This window comes from Citrus clementina, unplaced genomic scaffold (assembly GCF_000493195.1).
Source record: "Citrus clementina cultivar Clemenules unplaced genomic scaffold, Citrus_clementina_v1.0 scaffold_9, whole genome shotgun sequence".
Classification (NCBI taxonomy): domain Eukaryota; kingdom Viridiplantae; phylum Streptophyta; class Magnoliopsida; order Sapindales; family Rutaceae; genus Citrus; species Citrus x clementina.
Genome location: NW_006261964.1, coordinates 1,947,435 through 1,968,145, shown reverse-complemented (window position 1 = coordinate 1,968,145; position 20,711 = coordinate 1,947,435). Strand labels below are relative to the sequence as shown.

Genomic DNA, 20,711 nt, shown 5'->3' with positions numbered 1-20,711 from the left:
AGGGTGGAGGGTGATGTTTTTGTTATTGTCCGTCGTTTCGATGAATCTATTTTGTTCCTTTTTTTTTTCTCGCACGTGCGACTACGTGACAACGAGGCACCAGACTAAATCATCCGATAAATAAATCGGGTAATTTTTTAAGGTTTTGCGGACATATTCTTGTTGGGTCAAAAAAGGGGAATGTTAGCATATTTTATGTGTTTCAGTATTAACATTTTAAGATTTATTTTTTATTTTTTACTCGAAATTCACAATTTCATTTTTTTATTTTTTGGATTTCCTTTCTTGGGTTGTGTTAAAAAAAAGTAAAAAAAAAAATCCTTTGTGAAATAAAATTTATCGTGATCTCTTCTTTTAATAATGACATCAATATTTATTTTTAAAACATGTGAGGTCAAATTATTTTAGTTATTATCACTGAACATACGATTAATAGTTATTTACATAATTATTAATTTTATTACATGTTAAATTTGTAATATGGGAAAAAAAATTGTACAGGGAACATACTATTAAATTGTGATCATGATCCTCTCCTAATATAATCTTATTTTGAGTAAATTCTATTAGTGTGATTGGTGGTTAATAAATTAAAAAGAAAAAATAATTAAATTCTAATCATACACTAATACTAAAAGACAGATGGTATTAAATCTGTAAAAAAATCAGGAGTGCTCATATTAAGAGTGGATCTTAATCCATTAAATTGATAACATCCTCTTATGTTTGTAGGTAGGTTGAAAAACTAGCAGACAAGTTGACAATTACAATAAATAAAATCTACACTATTATATAATCAATGGTTAGTTGTATTTATCATATGTTACTTTAGTATTCCACCTTTCATCATCATTTCATCGTAAAATTTATTTTTCCCGGATATCAATTTGATCATTAGCTTAACTATGCTTTGAATCTCTTATGAATACTGACAATGGAAATATCAAATCAACCAAAAATTTTAAAACAATCACTAAATAAATGTCAATTGTAACAACAAAACCCAAAGAGAGGAAAAATGGAGTTCATTCGGTTTAGAGTAGAATATTCGAATTTCGCAAATTATCTTAAGTGCTCATATTTTTCAATTATCCTTGCTTATTTTAAAAAATAACCCACTTTGATGTTGAAGCTGTTTCCTTTGTTGGAATTATTCATGTTCACACAATGTTTAAAAGCAATAATTCATTAAAATTTAATAAATAAATGAAATCAATACAAATGTAAAAAAAAAAAAAAAAACACAAATGATATGAGAATTCTCAAAGAAAAGTGTGCCAATCTTTAATTTTTTATCTAAATATTTTTATTGTTGTGATGGGTGTTTGATAAGGGAGAAAATGAAGAAAGCAGGTAGTGATGGCAAAATCCTACATGAGTTTGAGGCTCTATAGGGCTTCACTCAAAATAGGTTGAATTTTAAATAATTTTTGGGAAATGAGGTGGGGAATGAGGAAAAAATAATCTCCAAATTCTTAATGTGGGTGGGGTTTGGTTTTGTACTTCCCACCTCAATCCTCATTATATATAAATATTTTTTTTAATTTTTATTTAATAATTTTGTTTCATAAGTTATAATGTTAGTTAATAATTTTTTTTTAATTTTTACTTGACATAAATGAGTTACAACTAAAAGAAAATCCTACAATATAATTTTTATTCAACCTAAAATATTGTTATGTTTTCTTTTCTCTCTTAGGATACTGCTATCTTCAAACATTTTTTAAATTTTGATATCATTTCAAGTATTATTTCAAACATTTGGAGATTTTTTAAAAATAATTTAAATATTTTATAATATGGTAATGATTTTATTTAAGTTTTAAAATTTTAATTTATTGAAATTATATATCTATATCTATTATAAAATAAATAAATGAGGAATGTGGTAAGAATGGGGAAATCATTTCCCACGCGGGGATTCCCCATCCCCAACCCACAAAGGTAGCATTTACATTTTGGATTGGAGTGAGAATCTTGAGGAGTGAGAATCCTAGGATTGGGAGTGTGGAGTGGGAGTTGGAGTAGTTTGTTTACTTACACTGGAATAGGAGAATGGAATTGAAATCAGAATCCAATTTATGTGTTTACATTGTCTTGGATTGGGAGTAAATAATTTTAAATTATAATTTTACCCTTATTTAAAAAATTAATAAAAAATATATTTAAAAATAAAATAAATATTTTATTATATTTGTAAATTAATAATAATTATTAATATTCTTAATTATGTAAATCATAATTTTTTAATTAATTTTAATTTAAATTATGTGAATAAAAATTATTAATAATAGCAACACAAATGAAACATTATTATTGATAATATAGTACAAAATTAATATTTTCTTAGAATAAAATATTTATTATTATTAATTAAATAATTAATATTTATTAAAATGAATGTTTAATATTATTATTTTTAATGAATTTAATTTAAAAAATAACATAATATTATTATTTAAATAAATATAATATTTATTTTATTAAATTTAATAAAATAAATATGTTTATAATTATTATTTTTAATGAATTTAATTTAAAAAATAATATAATAATATTATTTAAATAAATATAATATTTATTTTATTAAATTTAATAAAATAAATATGTTTATAATTATTATTTTTAATAAATATAATATTATTTATTTATTTTAATTACGAGGGTAAAAAAGAAAGAGGGGGGAGTGGATTCCCACTCCCACCTCCCCCCATGGGAGTGGGAATCCCACTCCCCACTCAAAAATTTGGTGAAACCCACGGAGTGGGAATCTCACTCCCCCCTTAAAAATGGTAAGTAAACACTGGAGTGGGAGGAATCCACATTCTACACTCCCACTGCAAAAAGTAAACACAACATAAATTTATTGGGGAATGAAGTAGGAAATGGAGGCGAAATTTTTAATGGGTGGAGAATGGGGTAAGCCTCCCCACCCCCCATCCCACCATGTTGCCATCTCTAAAAGTAGGGGAGAATGAGAGAGAAAAAAAGATAAAAATTTAAAAAAATAAGTTATTTTAATAGGTATTTAGATATTTTAAGTTAAAATAATAAAAAGAAGAATAATGAGACGAGGAAGTCAAATATTACTACTATTCAATTTAACAAATAAGTAGAAAGTGTAGGCCAATTAAACAGAAATTTTTATCAAACCCTTTAAATATGTCATCTCAGGAAACTAATGTTTGATGTGAAATCGACGTTAATAAAACTAGAAAAGATATTTAAGAAAAAGATATATATTGGTAAAGTTAGAGATACCATGGCAGATCATGAATTAGATGTTTAGAAATATTATGAGCTAACATTGTATGAAGAAAATTTGAGAAACATTTAACATGAAAAACAAGAAAAAAAAAAGAAATTGTAAATGATTGATGCTTGCATGTGGAGCAAAAACTCAGCAACCGTCCGCATCGCGAGTCGCTAAATTAAAGACTAAACGGCGTCGTTTCAGACATAACAACTCGTACTTCGATTATCACGCGCCAGCAACAGCCTACAAAACTAAGAGCGCCAAATTGAAAAAATATACACACGCGCACGAGCGCACGAGCGCACAATTAAGGGAAAAAGTAAATGATCAAATAATAAATAATCAAATCAACCATAAAATGAAAATTCACAATCACCAAACAGAAAAGGAAGCCATAGAACAGAACACACAGCTCTCTGTTTCCCCTTCTCATCTGAAAATAAAAACGAGAAAGAGGAAAGCTTGAAATTTCGACTTTGATTCCGAGGAAACTGGAGTCATACTGTTTGTTTTGCCGTTCAATTTCCATTTGAATACCACTAAATCAAACTTGATCGTGATTGTAATGGAGTAATTATAAAATATTAAACAATCACCTTTTGTTTTCAAATTTATTTGATCTTTGATTAGTGTTGTTTTTTTTTTTTTTTTTTTTTTGAAAACCGAACGAGTAGTTGTTTTCCGGTGATTTTCCTTTTAGTGGTTACTTCTTCATTTTTCCGACTGATGTTGGATTTTAGGGAAGGTGGAGGGTTAGGGTTTTGGGGTTAGTGTTATGGTTAAGTTTTATGATAAGTTAGATTATTGATTTTAATGATAGTTTCGGGGTGTGATGATGGAAGAGAATTCTGAGCTTGAAGAAGGAGAGGCTCACTGTTGCAAGGGTGATAAAGACAACATTGACCCTGATACTGATCTCTCTTACATTGTAAGAGTTTATTTTGTTTTTCTGTTTCATTCTAGTTATTTTTTTTAATTAACATAATCTGGAAATATAAAATTTGAATTTTCAGAAATCATGCTATTGTGTAATCAAATTAAGACTTAATGGTAATCAAGTTAAATAATGTCTTCTTTATGCAATGTATTGGTTCAAAGCTGTTAACATTCTTTAGTGGATTAGTTGAGTAAACTTAGTCATCGTAAAAACATTTGTTGTCTGGTTGATTATGAGCTTTTTGGTTTTTGAAAATTGAGACTTCTGTTTCCTTGCAACTGAGACTATAATGCTGACTGAGACTACAATCCTGAATTGCTTGCTTTAGGATGGAAAATTATTTGAAGAATGGAGTTTAAAATTTTTTGTTCCTGCTCAATACGTTATCTGGCATTGTTCTTAATGTGTTGGAAAAAAGGTTGGGGATAAGGGAGAACACAGCGCAGATAAATGTTCCTTTCTGAAATATTGATACAGAATTATTAGCTTTCCAATGAACTTATATGGTCTATGGGCTAGAGTTTGAAAGTCAATTGACCTCCGCTGCAGCTAGACTATCATTTACTCTTCATATGATTCAATTGTTTAATTGACATCAGAAACTGGTTTGCCAGAATGAGTTGATGAATATAATAACTGAAAGTATGTGAGATTCCTTGGGGTGCACATACCTTCTACAGTAGTACTTGATAGGCTTGTTTATTACTTCTTGTTCCTCAAGCTGGTTGCATCACATTTTCTAATTGACTTTTATTCAAATGTTTCTGATTCAATAAACAAAATGGCACTTGTAAATGTTTCATTTATGTTGCTTGAAGGATGAGAAAGTTCAAAATATTTTGGGTCAATATCGTAAAGATTTTGAAGGCGGGGTTTCTAAGGAGACTTTGGGTAAGTGGCTTTATGGAACTTAAAGTAAAGTAAACACAGATTGCATTTGTAGAATTTAATGTTATGAGACTTTAATTTTGACAGGGGCAAAATTTGGTGGTTATGGCTCTTTTTTACCTACTCATAAACGTTCTCCCTCCAATTGTTCACATGCAAAGACTCCACAAAGTGACTCCAATAAACTGATATCTCAATGTAATTTATCCATGGAGGTATATGCAAAACTTTTCTTTGATTTTTTGACTTCTGCTAGGAAACAGGTCTACACAGCTGGCAATTTGCGGCTTGGAAATTGTAGTTTACTTTAGCACTTTGGGTTATGTCTCTGTGTAGGGCTCCTCCCAAAATTTTCAGCCTGTCTCAAATGTGTCCTCCTTCATGAGGCTTGGCACTGTTTCCTGCATTGACCATCCATTGCAGAATTCAGGGTTGCCATCTGGGGATGTTCCTATGAAGCATGATTTGTGCTTATCTTCTGCTCGAGTTGCTGAGAAGTTTAATATTAAAGATGAATGTTCAAGCAGGTCAGGCAATCTGACTGACCCAAGAACACTTAGGGTTCGAATAAAAGTGGGCTCTAATAAAATGGTTCGCAAAAATATGGCAATATATAGTGGTCTTGGGCTTGACAACTCTCCATCTTCATCATCGGGGAACAGTGCTGAGGAAAGTGGAGGAATGAATCTTGTATCTCGAGAGACTGCTGATGAATCTCCCACTAGCATTCTTCAGGTAGATTGTGTTCTAGTAAATTCATTTTGTTAGTCTCTACTTGAGTTTCTAGGGGTCTCATGGTTTTTGTGTTAAACAGGTTATGACTTCATTCCCGGTCCCTGGAGGTGTGCTGGTATCACCTCTTCATGACAGTCTGTTTTGCTTGACAAGAAAGGAAGTGCTTTTGAGAGACAGGGAACATGTGCCTTCCCTTAAGGGTAGTCAAGAACATTATGCCACGTCGGTGGACAAATCAGTTGCCAGTATGGGCAATAGGAAACTGTTAAAGGAGAAGAAAGCGAATTTATTGGGAAAGATTTCAAGGCCAGTAGAACAAAAGCATGGGACTGATGCAAAGGATGAGAATGACACAGCTTTTCCGAAGAAAAAGTTAGAAAATGAGACCCCTGGAGGGAAGGAGATAAATCATAATAATGCAATCAGTATATCTCTTTCAAATCCAGAATGTGTTTTTGATTCAGTGAAAGGACTGGGAAGAGCATCTGAAGTCTCCAGTGGGGTTGATAAGGATGAGGCAAGTGACAGATTGTTTTCATCCAACTTAGAGAGACAGGATTCGTTTGAGTCAATATCTGGCCACAGTGGCAAGAGTCAGAAGAATGGTAAAAGTAGGTCAGTAGTAAAGGTTTCAGAACAGGTGGGGATAAATTCTCATCATGAGGTCTTAGGTTACCTTGGGGACAGTGGCAGATACAAGGAAAGAAAAACACATGCCCTTTTAAAAGTTTGTTCTGGTGCATCGAAATGTAATGATGATACAATAGTTCTTTCAAAACAAAAGGTTGGCAATAAACCTTCTATTCAAGTGGAAGATGAAATTAAGTCATTCAGTGAGAGGGAGGTGCCACTCGTTGAAGGTAAGAAGGCAAAAGGTGACCACAGTAGGCAAAAGGCTGGTGTTGTTTCAATAAAGGAAAGCTTGAGGGATGGTGTGGGTGTGGCACCAAAAAGTGTGGCAACCACTGGTTATGGTGCTTCTACATGTCAAAGTAAGATGCAGAAGTTGAAATCACAGAAAGACATTAATAAGACTAGAGTTATCCATGAGGATTCTTTGGATACAAATTTGAAACAGACAAATAATCAATTGGAGAGAACATCCGGCAATAAACCAAGTAAAAAAGGTGATAGTCAGGTGACGCGTGAGTTGTCCATCAAAGATGCTCCATTCACGGTTCCCTCTACCTATGAAGGCAGGCATGGTACCGATATGGTTCCAGCAGTAGGGGATCCTGTATTTATAAATGAAAATTGGGTCTGCTGTGACAATTGTTATAAATGGCGGTTGCTACCATTTGGTACAATTCCTGAGCATCTCCCTGATAATTGGTTGTGTAGCATGCTAAATTGGCTGTAAGTTCCATCGTCTTATTTTTGGTTTGTACTTTGAGCTGGGAATTCTAGATTATCTAGTGAAAGCAATCTACACTGTTAAGCAATACTGAAGATGAGTTCTTATTTTGTTTTCATTTCATGTTGTTCTCATGATATACATATGTGCTCAATCTCTTTCTCTATATATGTTTTGATACTTTGTATGTCTTTGCATAAATGCATACAGGCTCATGGTTATGTAGACATTTGTATAGCTTACCTCTTTTTGTCTTATTTTTGTGCCTTGGCAAATGTTATCTAGGCCCAGAATGAACCATTGTGACATCAGTGAAGAGGAAACAACAAAAGCTCTTTATGCATTATACCAACTTCCGGTAACTGAGGGTCAAAATAATCTTCAGAGCTATGCTAATGGACCTGCATCAGTGATAACTTTAGATCATGGCCAACATCTTGACCAGAAACACCAGAGTCCTGATTCTGCTGCCATATCAGTTCGAGCAAAGAAAAGAGCATGTGACAATGGTGGGATTCAGATATCAAACACCACAAAGAACCGCCTGCAGGATTCTCTGAAAAATAGAAGCTTAAATGAGAAGAACCACCCTCCTTCAGAATCAAAGGAAATGAAGGGATCGAGTTCTCTCCATTTCATCAAGTCATGCAACTCAGATTTTGATAACAGCATAACTAAGCAGAAAAAAGAGCAGATGAATGGAGGTGTTGTACATGTTTGCACTGATTCTGCTGGCTTTCACTAGCAATTTGATGGTGTATAACAGTTTTCTTCGTATTTTATTTGCAGGGGATTCCAAGAAATTAAAGATGAAAAAGAAAAGAGATGCTGATCAACCTGGTTATGGATCTTCTAAAAAGGCTAAGATAGAAGTTGCATATAAAGCTGATAGACACAGGAAATCTGCTGTGGTCAGTGGGAAGTTAGTTCTCAAACCAAATGCTGGTTTGAAAACTGAGGCAAATGGGAAGAATATTCTGAACGAGCCTGAGGATGCAAAGTGTGATGCAAAGAACAGGCTGCTACTTTCTAGAAAGACATTGGGAGGCCAAGCTGGGGTCTTATCAGTTGGTGGGTCCTTTGATGTGAGAATGCAAGATAAAAGAAATAATTCTCAGACAAAAAGGAAGCGGCAGGGCAACCAGAATGGGCATGATAGCAAGGAGTATGCAAAGGAGGAAAGCAGTGAGAGTGGACTTGGGAGGGAAAAGAAATCCAGGGTTCAGAAGACTGAGGGTAGGAAGTTCAGAGGAAATAAAGGTGCTGATGATAAATCTAACAACATTGGGGCATCTTTATTTTCAGCTGAACATTACATGGTTGATGGTATGGCAGATGTCAGAAGTGTTGATATGGGCCAGAAAAACCGAAAAAACAGAAGAGATTTTACATTTCAACGGACTTCAAATGCCATAGAGCCAGTAAGAAGGCATTTTGGATCTGGAGAAGTTTCTGTGGCTGCCACTTCAAGCTCTTCAAAGGTTTCCAATTCTTGCAAAAACAGAGCAGACTATGAAGCATTGAGAGGTTCACCAGCAGAATCAGTTTCGTCGTCCCCATATAGGACCTCCTCCTATCCAGATAAGTTTACATCTGCAGCAGAAGACATTTTAGGGAAAGATGATGGTGGAACTGACTGTGTTCTTGTAAATAACAATTGTAAAAGGTTCTTGGATGGGGAAGGTAATGGTGAGATTAATCGATCTGGGACAGCCAGTAAGGAGAACGATTCCTCTAACTTTCTTCCTCAACCCACCAAAATTTCTTCCCCTGATTGCCATGACGGTAATGTCAATCATACAAGCACCCACAAATCCAAAGTTCCGTCTGAATTTGGGGATGGCCATTTCCTTAATGGTGATACAGATTCTTCTGAACGTCATCAGCACATCATTGATATGCATGGTATCGAACACAGTGATGATGAGGGTAGAGGGACTCAGAAAAGCCATGAAAATGTGTTACTACCACAGAAAGTTGATTTGGGCTACTTCTTGCTGCAAAAGGACAGCATTAGAAGCCATGCCACTGCTGCTCATAGAGACAGGATGAAGATTTCTGATTCATCAAGTGAGCATGGTGATTTGTACTTGAAGAAGAGCTTGAAGCATGAGTCAGATACTCATGTCGACCATAATGTACACCACTGTGAAATAATATGTGAGGGTAAAAACAGATTTCCTGAGAGGTCTAGGTCTAAGTTGCACAAAAATGGGAAAAATCACATTAGCAGGACGGAGCATGAAAGACAGATGCCAAGTGATTGTAGGATGGAAAACCAGGTTATAGTAAGAGAGCAGCATGATTCAGATGTCAAATTGTGCACTGGCACAAAAAGGGAAGATGCCTCCCAATGGAACCTGGTGCAGGATCTTGATGGTGAAGTAAAAGCTACCCAGTTAGACAGGGGGACAGTAAATGGGATGTCAATGTTGCTTTCAAGTGAAAGCAAATATGGACAGAGTAAAAATGGTTGGGGGCCAGTACCAGGGTCCCAACAGGGAGGGATGTTTAATGAAGTTTTGATTGATAATTCTTGCAAAGCTGATGTGACGAAAGCATCAAAATATCCTGGAAATGAGGGTAAGAAGAATGAATTAAGCCTCAGCTTGGAACATCACTCACCTGATGTAATCAAAGATCTCAAAGCTTCAATTGATATAAGTATGAAATCCTCCAGCCAGAATGCTACGATTGCCCTCAAACAAGCCAAGGAGCTCAGAGACTATGCAGATCGCCTTAAGGTTTCTCTCTTTCTTGATTGTAGGTTTTAGACTATTTCTGGGATTGATATGCAACACGCAGGCACGAGGGGGATGGGGGGTTGGGGCCTTGGTGTTGGGTTGGGGGTGGGGGTGGTTCGCACGGGGGACGCGGGGTGTGGGTGCTAAAGATCTGTTCTATGTCTAACTCTTAGCTTGGTTTCATTGTCTTCTAGGGCTCTGGGTTTGACTTTGAAAGTAATGAGGCTTACTTCCAATCTGCCTTAAAGTTTTTCCATGGAGCTTCGCTTCTAGAAACTTGCAACAGTGAGAGTGGGAGAAATGGGGAGATGACTCAAATACAAGCATATAGCACTACAGCTAAACTCTGTGAGTAAGTGAAGCTTACAAAGTTATAATAAAATTGCTGTTCTTGCTATATCGTTCCAATTTCAGTTAATTGCTTGTATATATGCTGAGCTATCTGCATAATTAAGTGTGTCTATAGATATTTTTCTCATCTGGTTCATGTTGTGCTAAGTATGTAACTTTTGTATTTTGAAACAAAATAAAAAAGTATGTGACTTTTTTGTGGTGCCAGTTAGGTCAACTTGTAAAATTGCTTGGGCTCGTACAAGAGATCTAGGGTTCTAACCCTGTTCACATGGGTGGGAGGGGATTTAGTTTCATTTGGTGCAATGTTTAATAATAAAAAAAGCAAGTATATTTTAATCAAGCTTTTGAATTTATTGTAATTACTCTTCCCAAAGTGCCCTTTAGGAAATTTCATATTTGTGAAAGGAAGCTGTTACTTAGTTTAGGAGGAATATAAATCATATTCACTTGATCTACCTTTATTCGAGTTTCTGATTTGTTAGTTGCAAGAACTTCAAAAGAGAAATGAAGTCATAGTTTCAAGTGTTTTTGTGCCTGATGCCATATGCTAGCTGAAAATGCTGTTTTTCAATTATTTTAGACTCAACTGCAAGATGAAGCCATTTACTACAGTTTAGCTCTAGTAATGCTCGTTTTAAAAACATATATCAGATATGGAAGCCAATTCATTTTTTTGGGAGCTCTCTACTTTTCTTACTAGAAACAACTTGCTTGGCTTCTTCATTCATAGGATAACATACAGAACATTCTTATGTTGTTATTCTCATGTTCAATGTTTTTGCTTCACCTGAAGTTTGATTTGGTAAAGAATATGGTCCATGCTTTAGCATTGTATGTGTGTGCATAAATATAAATTGTTCTAACAAACATAATGTTGACGGAGCTATGTGATTTTCATTCCACATCATTCAGTTTATGTGATCTACACATCCTCTGAAACCTGAGAAGTTGTATGCCTGTTGATGTTTTTTCTGCAGTAGAATGATTCAAATGTCATTTTTATATGTTTGTGTCTGTATCTATGCTGAATCCTTGAATGCACAGATTCTGTGGGCAGGAGTATGAAAGACGTCAAGAAATGCCTGCTGCTTCTTTGGCTTATAAATGCATGGAGGTGGCATACATGAGAGTAGTTTATTGCAAACAGTCTAGTACAAGTAGAGACCTGACTGAGCTGCAAGCAACTTTACACAAGACATCTCAAGGTAATCAAATGCATTGTTGATTGGTATGGATACTCAGGCTTGTTTCTATTTAGTACACTCTGCTTTAGTATAGGGATACTTCCGTTTTGCGCTATTTTTTTTTTTTTAAATACGAAAATGAGAAGTCTTTTCTTGAAAGAATTGCCTGATTATATGACAGAGAAAAGCAAACCACTAACCAGATATTTGCAATTCATTTTTTCTCTTTTTTTCCCCCACTTTTTGGGTTGGTATGTGCCCTGCGGGGTATCATTATTAGTTCTTTTGGGACTCTTTATGTGGCTGTTTTGGCCCCTCCCCTCTTCCAGCTGACCCCTAGAGCTGAGTTGCTGCTCCTCTTTAGCTTATAACAATGTTTGGTGGGTGGAAGTTTGTAAGAAAAGCGTATACTGTTAATTTATTTGAGCTGTTAATATTGACTGTTAAAACGAGTAAGATTTCTTATACTGTTTTGGAGTTGGATTTTGTGCTAGAATTACTTTTTATCTTTTGCTCTTGGTGCTCTAACTTAAAATTAAGAGTGAATGGGCATTTTTCCTTTTAATAAGGGGAAGTTTTCCACTCGAAAACTGATTACAAAAACACGAAATCCTGTTCTATACTTGTGATATTTTTTTAGCTAAGCAACTGTTACTGCCTAGAATTCTCCAATGTGATTTATGTTGTTGATAAGAAGATATGTTTTATACCTTGACCTAAGAAGACAACAAGGTAATGAAACAAACCAGTGTACTCTCAAAGCTTGAACTTGGTGCAATGCTTACTTGGATTATTTCTTCAGGTGAATCTCCATCTTCTTCCGCATCAGATGTTGATAGCTTAAATAATCAAATGACAGCAGATAAGTCGCTTACATCCAAGGGTAAGGGTTGTCATGTTACCGGAAACCGTATCGTTGTCGCTCGAAACCGCCCAAGCTTTATTCGGCTTTTTGACTTCGTAAGTTGATTCATCCGATATATGGTATTGCATATCTGTTCTTCTTTTATATTTTATTTTGGCTAGAAAGACTTGTGTATCGTATCTACCTCATTGATGGGTACTGTGGCCAACGGCCATGTCTGCTCCGATGCACATCACTTAGATATGTTGCAATTTTTTACGAGATGTAGAGCAAGTATATGGAAAACATAATGGAGAAATATATGAGAGACTTCTTAGAATTCTTTTTTGTGTGATGAACTTCTAAGAAGGTGAATGCAAATGCTCAGCCATTGATATACACTATATGGTTTTAATGTTCCTGGATAATCTTACTGTCTTGAAAGTTTGTAAGATAGGTTTCTGGTTAATCAGCTTTTTGATTGCTTCAAAGTAAGACCTGTTTTTATTTTGGGTTGATTTCTGTTGTTGTTAGTGGCTGGCTAATTTAAGCAATCTCATCAGAATACAGAAGTTATCTGACAATTTAATTAGATTTGTTGGTGATACTAGTCATGGTGATAGTGGGTCCTCTTTTTTGGCTGCATTTTGTTAGAACTTTTTGTCAAGGTGAATACATCAGCATTTATGTTTACTATTTTGCAGACACAGGATGTAGATTTTGCCATGGAGGCGTCAAGAAAATCCCTGAATGCCTTTGCTGTAGCTAGTGTAACCCTGGAAGAGGCTCAAAATAGAGAGAGTATGCCTATTATTAAGAGAGTGATTGAATTCAGCTTCCAGGATGTAGAAGGATTCTTACGCCTGGTTCGGCTTGCAATGGAGGCCATAAACCGTTCAGGTTTTGGTGTCATTAGAGATTAACATAACACTTTGTAGTTGTGCTATTCTGGTTTGCATTCCTCCAGTGGGGTAGGTATTGGAAAGAAAAGGTGTCTGCCCAGACCTGCACTTGTTAGATCTGCGTACATGTGTACATAAATCAATTCACAAATTTTGTAAACTAGTTTGTTCAGTCTTCAGCTTGGTGTTGATATAGATAAGGACAAAGCATTATTTCCCATGACTTTTCTTGGTTGGAAAAAAAGAATAAAATCTCTACTTGTCTGGCAACACGAACCAAAGTTGTAAATTTTGGCTCCATATTTTGGAGTTTGAGGAAAAGTTATTATAGTGATTGGAAATCATTAGGCAACCATTTGATGAGATTGGCGAGGTCATTAAATTTTGTAATCATTGCTTTCAAATTATAATAGGATGGAACTGGCAATCCTTTGGGAAGGTTTGCCATATGTGGAACTGCCACTTTTGACATTATGCTTTAACCAAATCTGCCAGCCTCCCTTGTTCAATTATCTATTCAATTCTGCAGGTATGTTATATTTCTTCCTACCATTTTGGCATAACAAGGGGCTCTGATTCCTACTCTTTTGCTTTGAATCTACATTAAAATCCATTTCTCTGTAGTCATATTCATCAAGTGTCCTTTTGTTTTGGTTGAATCTTTGTTTTGTTTGCAATAAGTGAGATAAGTAAAAGCTCAAATGATTGTCATTGTTCTGCTGGAATATTTATTCTAGGAGCTTTTTCTGCTTGTAAATTAGAAATTGATCTCCATAATACAGGTTTGTAAAGATTGCATCATTTCTTTTCCAAGAGTGATCAGATCTTTACTGCATTTCTATTGTTGGTAGGTCATATGAATTCCGTAGGACTCTGTTAATTTTGCTTTAAAACGGGCAGCAGGGATTTCTCTCTCTTTCAGACAGCACTGCACTGATGGAGTTGGTCCTTCGATGAGGAGGCATACAAGCTGTTGCTCTCCCACCTTCTGCTGTACAGAGATTTAAATGCTAAAGCTGTTCTCTTTCTTTTGGTTCTGGAAGTGGCAATTTTCTGGGGGGATTATGACAATGCTTTGTTGGTCTCTCTTCAGGAACAGTTGGAGGCAATTCTTGTTGTTAGATTTTTATGCTTTTCATTTTTCGGAGTTTTAAATATGAGCTGACTTGCTATTTTGGAATATGGAGGTTTACATGTATTCCTGTGACATTGGATTTTTTTTTTTACCTGCAAGGACTAAGAGAATGCAACAGCTGCAAACACAAAAAGATGTTCCACTATGTCAAGACACGTCCTCCAAATTTCTGTCCAGCACCAGCCGTGGCGAAGGTTTACTTTTGTTCTTTTTATGTTGCATTAGGAGGGTCAAGTAGTGTTTCCATTTTTGCTTTCAGATTAACTTTTTGTTAGTTTTTCATTTAAGATGAATTTTATTTATTTATTTTTTGAAAAGATGAACTTTGATTGTTAATGCGGCTAAAATCAACTAAAATCAAGATCCGTGCCACATTAGCAATCCAAGAGCATGAACTCAGATGATGTGATAGCTTGTATCTGTACTTATTGTATCTAGAAATCGGTTAAACATGTGCATTATAATACAGTTGTTATTAGTTTTGGCAATAATATTGACATTTTGGTTTTTAAGCTGGCTCTTGGAAGTTAATTATATTTTTCTGATTATTTGGTTGGATTTGAACAAAATGTTGCATGTACTTTCTTTTTCACCTATGTAAAACAGAGCGAAGCTTACTGTTATTGCAAAAGCCGGTCCAATTAGAACCTATATTTTGAAATTTTGAATGAGATGCTTTAGAAAATAAGTTCTATTGACATGCCAGAAAAAAAAAATGCAAGAAAATGCACCAACAGTTTTTGGCAGCATAGGGGAAGTGGCATAGTGATATTCCCAGAATTTTTACAATGACAATTACCATAGGATTATATGATGAGCATGTCTTTAGCTATATATGAAAATGCCTTAACACTATGTTGTTAATCCTCAAGCACAGAAACACTCTTCTACATTTGAATCATAAAATGTCATTACTTTTTGTTTCACAGGAGAAACCTGTGCTACAACTCGACATGCAAGAAACTATATATGTTTGAAATGGCGCTGGGAAAACATGCCATGTGACGAACGTGCATGTGAATCCTTAATAGAACGACCACGTAGCCGACTCATCCTTCAGCAGCAATTTTACACCTAGTCAAGCAACAGCTACATGGAAAATCCAGAGAAACAGTGATTGTTCACGCACGTCTATGGTTAACCTTAGCATGCCATGCATCTGCATACACCCACAAGCATGGACATGCGTACGTACTTGTTCTGTGTATCTGTGTGTAATAATTGAAGTTCAAGCCTCAAAATAGATTTGTCAACCAATCCGACTGGCTGCCAAAACAATAATTAATGAAAGAGAAATAAAATTTTTGTTTGACTTTTTCAGAATGAAATATAAAACAAGAAAAGACACAGAAATATCAACCTTTACTTGCGTTGCATTAGGTCACTTTGCCCGCTAGAATAAATGCATGATGATGAATGTCTCGTATTTAAATGCATTGCATTGAAAGAGTAGGGGGAAGATATATCAATAAAAAGGGCTGCTTTAGTATTGTCTTGTAATATTTGGTTGAATTCAGGAACTTAACGGTCTAATAAAATTCAGAGACTATATTTATCCAAATACGAACTTCTATTTTTGGCTTAATTGTCTTCGCTTAACATGAGAGTTCCGTTTGCGATTTAACATCAATGATCAGAACATTGGGGATAATCACCAAAAATCCCCGCAAGAGCAGGACCCATTTCTAAAGTGATGAAATCTATTAACATCTCTCACTACAAAATCTCTCTCAACAATGTCACTAATCAGTTTGAAAACGTCGTGACAATCCCTACACATTCTCAAGTTCTTCATTATTCTAATGGTGATGCCTTTTGGTATACTTATTAACCCAAAAGCCAAGGCCAATCTCTCACTGTGCAGACCCACTATTTCCTCTCTTGCCTCATCTTCCACGTCAACAAATACCAACCCAGTCTTCCCTCCTACATACCCTCTTTCCTTCATTTTCCGTTCGAGTTCTCTCAACAAACTCAAAACCTCGCTCCCTCTTTCAAACAATGCATTACCAGCATAGAATGCGTAGGTTTGATCCCTAATTTCAACCCAACTACAGCCGGGTTCTTTGTGAATCCCTGTTCGCTTCATTTCAGAGCGAAGACTATGAACATTTTCCCATTCCCCAGCTAATGCATAGGTGTTTGACAATGTGACATAAGCATTTGCTACTTGTTGATTGGATTCTATTAGCTGGTTACTAGCGTCAACTGCAATATCTACCCGTCCATGAAGCCTACTAGCCGAGAGAAGGGTGCCCCATAAGAGAGGGCCTCCATCAGGATCAACTTGTATAGATTTGGCTAGCTTGTAGGCCTCGTCAAGACGGCCAGTTCTGCCAAGCATATCAACGACACATGTATAATGCTTTGCATCAGGTATGATTCCGTACTTTCGATACATCGAGTCCAAGTGCTGAATGCCTTCATCCACTAGTCCTGAATGGCTACAAGCATGTAGTACACCGACAAATGTGACATCATTGGGTTTTATTCCTCTTGAAATCATCTTGTTGAACAAATCAAGTGAGAATCTCCCAAGGCCATATTTTGCCGCACCTACAATCATTGAAGTGTAGGTTACCACAGAAGGGTTTGATATTCTATTGAAGACCTTTTCAGAATAATTAACACATCCACATTTGGCATACATGTCAACAAGTGCGCTTGCAACCACATCATTAAACTCAGAACCACTGCGGACCACCACCCCATGCGCAACCTTCCCAGAAACTAATCTACCTAAACTTGCACAAGCATTAATCACACTAGCCAACATATGCTGATTTGGACGATCCCTCGACTGATAATTGAATTCTCTAAACATTTCTAGCGCTTCATGGCCTTGAGCATTCTGTGCATGAGCTACAATGATCGAAGTCCAAGAAACAACATTCCTACAACCCATCAAATCAAAAACCCGCCTTGCTCCATCAACATCATTGCATTTTCCATACATGTCAACAAGTGAAGAACCAACCACAAGGTTATATTGAAACCCAAAAGTTTCAATATGGGTGTGAATCTGCTTTCCCGTTATAAGATCCGCGAGCATAGAACACGCTTTGATCACTGTCGCAAAAGTAAACTCATTAGGCCAAACCAAGTTTCCAAGCATTTTTTGAAAGAGCAAAAGGGCAATTTGGGGTTGACCCATGTTAATGTAGCCAGCCATAAGTGAAGTATAAGACACAACATTCGGTTCAAGCATTTCGTCGAATAATTGACGAGCAACCTGGGTTTTTTTAAGCCTTACATAGCAATTTATGAGATGATTAAGGGTAAAAGTGTTACTTAAAAACCCAGATTTCAATATTTCTGAGTGTACTGAGGCTAAGGAAATAAAGTGTTTACATTCTTGAAGCTGCTGAATGAAATGGGCTTTGGTGTGACAAGAAGACCGTTTATTTTGGCGGGTAAGAGAAGAGGCGGCAAGGGTAAAAATGAGATTCCGGGTCAACGACTTTTTCATTGCTAAACAAATCGTCTCTTAAGCTACAAGCCAAAATATAAGATGAGGCTAGGACATTTTGGTCATTGCGCCTGAAAACCCCCTTGGAAAAGTAACTTTAAGGAGCCAGGGCCCGGGCCTTGGTTTTAGGCTTTCGCTGCCACTAATAAAACGCACTCAATTGCAAGCCCACAAAAGGTCAAAACAAAAACGTGCAAGACTACTTGGACTAGCACTAGAGTCATTTTGTATGGACACGTGTCGATCAGGGGCTGTTGGACTCTTATTCACGTTATAATAAGGGCATGTTCGGAGGGGACACAAGATTTTTTTTAAATTTTATCTAATTTTAAGCATTGGAAGAATAAAAATCAAATTTGCCACGTACTTTGTGGATGGGTTCAAATTCACTCTTATTATAACACAATAGATTTTACTAATTTAACCAACTAATTAATTCTGCTGCAAAAGATTAACGCAGGACACATATTGTTTACAAAAATTTAAAGCGTTTACAAAAAGAAAGCACTTTGTTGTGTAACATTTGAAGGAGCTTTGTGAAATTCTTTTGTAAGAATTTCCTGGCAGAAATATCTCCAAACGCATATGAGTTTGAGCTATCAATGTTCATAAGATTTGTGCACGTCTTATAAAACATCAAGTATCAATTTAGATTTGGAAAAATATCCACCGTCTATCTGTTTTTTTAAATTTTTTTAAAAATACACAATTTTTTTTTTTATTGAAATCCACCTAAAGTTACATTTTATTTTACTTTTCTACTTCCGTTTGGAATCCGTTAAGGAAAACTAACGGAAACTTAAAAAAATGATTATTTTACCCCCAAACGAAAATTATAATTTCACTCTAAAAAATACCAAAAATAATCAAATTTAATAATGAATATCATTATTGATACGTTAATGAAGTACAAAAAAAATCTTAACTACTAGAGATTATAGCTCAATGAATAATAAAACTCTAATTATCTTAAATTCAATTGATGGTTTGCGAGATTGGGTTATTTTTAATACTACTGTTATAATTTAGCATTCTAATTACAGACATAATTTTTAAAAAAAAAAAACCCTGCATTTGATGGTTGTGGAATTAATTTTTTATTGACCGATGAGAAAAATAATTAGATTTAATCTGATTATTTTTAGTAATTTTTAGGATGAAATTGAAAATTTCGTTTTGGGGGAGTAAAATGGTTATTTTTTTAGGTTTCCGTTAGTTTTCTTAACGGATTCCAAACGAAAGTAAAAAACTAAAATAAAATGTAACTTTAGGTAAATTCTAAAAAAAAAATTATGTATTTTTAAAAAGTAAAAAAAAAAATAAATGATCGGTGGATATTTTCCCTTTAAATTTTACTACTGTTCTTTGCAATGTCCCACTTTCACCAATTATGAAGAAGCAAAACAGAACTAATGACTCTTACTGGAACTAAAATTAACGGGCTTAAAACTTTTTCATTAGATGGTGAAAATGACAAAAACTTTTCAGAAAAGTGTCGCCATCCCCAGTTTCAAGTTTTCAATACCTATGCGAAAAGTAATTACCTGTTCATAGTCATGATGTATTAGTGTGGTCCATCAAGTTGTGGTCCAGAAGCACCTTTTTTTTTTTCCCCCACCTTACTGACCCAAATTGCGTAGTTATGCGGCTGAGCTTGATACAAATGCTAAAGAGCTCAAGTTAAAGGGTCCTAAAAGGCTTGGACGAAGGCAAAAAAAATGATGACAATTATCACTAGATTTGGTCTGCAGAAAATGAAGAAATGGTTTGGGAATGGCCCCTACTGGCTACTGCTTCTGCAAATATGTGTCAACTTATTGCACTAATACCACTGTAAGTTCTTTACAAACACTTAAGTTTCGGGAAAGTTTTCTCCTCTAGACTTGTTGCTAAGTTAATAGAAGGTAAGAGATGGGCAGTAACAGGTGTTGTAAGATTGGAATACTTCAGTTTCGGAAAATTTTCCTCCTCTAGTCTTGTTGCTAAGTAGATTGAAACCAGTTTGTGAGATTCAGAATGGCCAATAAATTAAGTGACATATTGGCCTAGACAATGCTCTTGCTCCATCCTTGTGCATTCATCACCCCATATAGGGAAGTGGGGAATTGAAAGAGCTTGACAATTGACAAAGATTTGATGTTGACTTTTTTTCTTTTTTTTCGAATGAGATATACATATATGCGGATTTTGGAGGAAAGACAGATGGTAGCTAGGAAAGAGCAAGAGTTATGGTCCACTTCTCTGACAAATAAATTCAAGGGATATGAACAAATGAAGAGATAAAAAGTTTAGCAAGAGCATGCGAATTTTCTGGTCTCAGTCTTAATCAGAAGGAAATTTTGTGAAGATCTTTTCAGTCAGTTTCCCACTGAGGCAAAATTGATTTCAGCACTCAACGTTTATGTCTGTGCACCCTTCGTAAAGTTAAATTTCATACACTGCATATGAGCAAAGTATTCATTTTATTGCATATCTGCATGCATCAAAGTTCTCTTTGTTCAAACATTTTCTTTTGGCCAAATAACACTTTTTTTCTTTTTTTTTGAACTCTTAACATTTTGTATCACCTCAACAAATTTATTGATTGAACTTTCCTGCACTCACTATGAGTGAACACAACTTGCTATTAACATGTCAAAGTAAAAAAATTTCTCTAGCTTCATTTTTTATGGCATGCTTAAAAAAATGGATTAAAAAGAGAGAGAGAGAGAGAGAGAGATAGCAATTTTATATCTAGGCACTAACGCTTTCGGTGTTGTTTGGTGGATCGAAAGTGTCAATTGTGGTCCAAGCCCATTTTTTCCAATTTATGAAATGCAAAATATGGGGCCCCTACAAACCACACATAAGCACTGCGACAAAGTGCACATTTTTCTATAAATACAGACTTGTACAAGAGTTGAATTCCC

General features: G+C 35.3%; 2 protein-coding genes across 3 annotated transcripts; one reads left to right on the top strand and one right to left on the bottom strand.

Annotated features, from left to right (window-relative positions):
* The first annotated feature begins 3,881 nt into the window (after window positions 1-3,881).
* Window positions 3,882-13,654, top strand: LOC18032569. Of its 2 annotated transcripts, XM_006419554.2 has the most exons (11): window positions 3,882-4,184; window positions 5,012-5,084; window positions 5,169-5,296; window positions 5,418-5,816; window positions 5,896-7,172; window positions 7,456-7,874; window positions 7,960-9,914; window positions 10,109-10,266; window positions 11,313-11,473; window positions 12,255-12,412; window positions 13,001-13,654. In XM_006419554.2, the coding sequence occupies exons 1-11, from the start codon at window positions 4,089-4,091 to the stop codon at window positions 13,217-13,219; spliced, it is 5,043 nt and encodes a 1,680-aa protein (XP_006419617.1). In that variant the 5' UTR covers window positions 3,882-4,088; the 3' UTR covers window positions 13,220-13,654. The 2 variants fall into 2 exon arrangements, with proteins under 2 accessions (XP_006419617.1, XP_024047979.1); XM_024192211.1 differs by lacking the exons at window positions 12,255-12,412; window positions 13,001-13,654 and having other exon boundaries at window positions 10,109-10,262.
* Window positions 13,655-15,961: 2,307 nt separating this feature from the next.
* LOC18032573 (pentatricopeptide repeat-containing protein At4g15720) lies at window positions 15,962-17,802 on the bottom strand. Its single transcript, XM_006419552.2, has one exon. It carries the CDS (start codon window positions 17,800-17,802, stop codon window positions 15,985-15,987), a length of 1,818 nt encoding a protein of 605 aa, XP_006419615.1. The 3' UTR covers window positions 15,962-15,984.
* Between the last annotated feature and the right edge of the window lie 2,909 nt (window positions 17,803-20,711).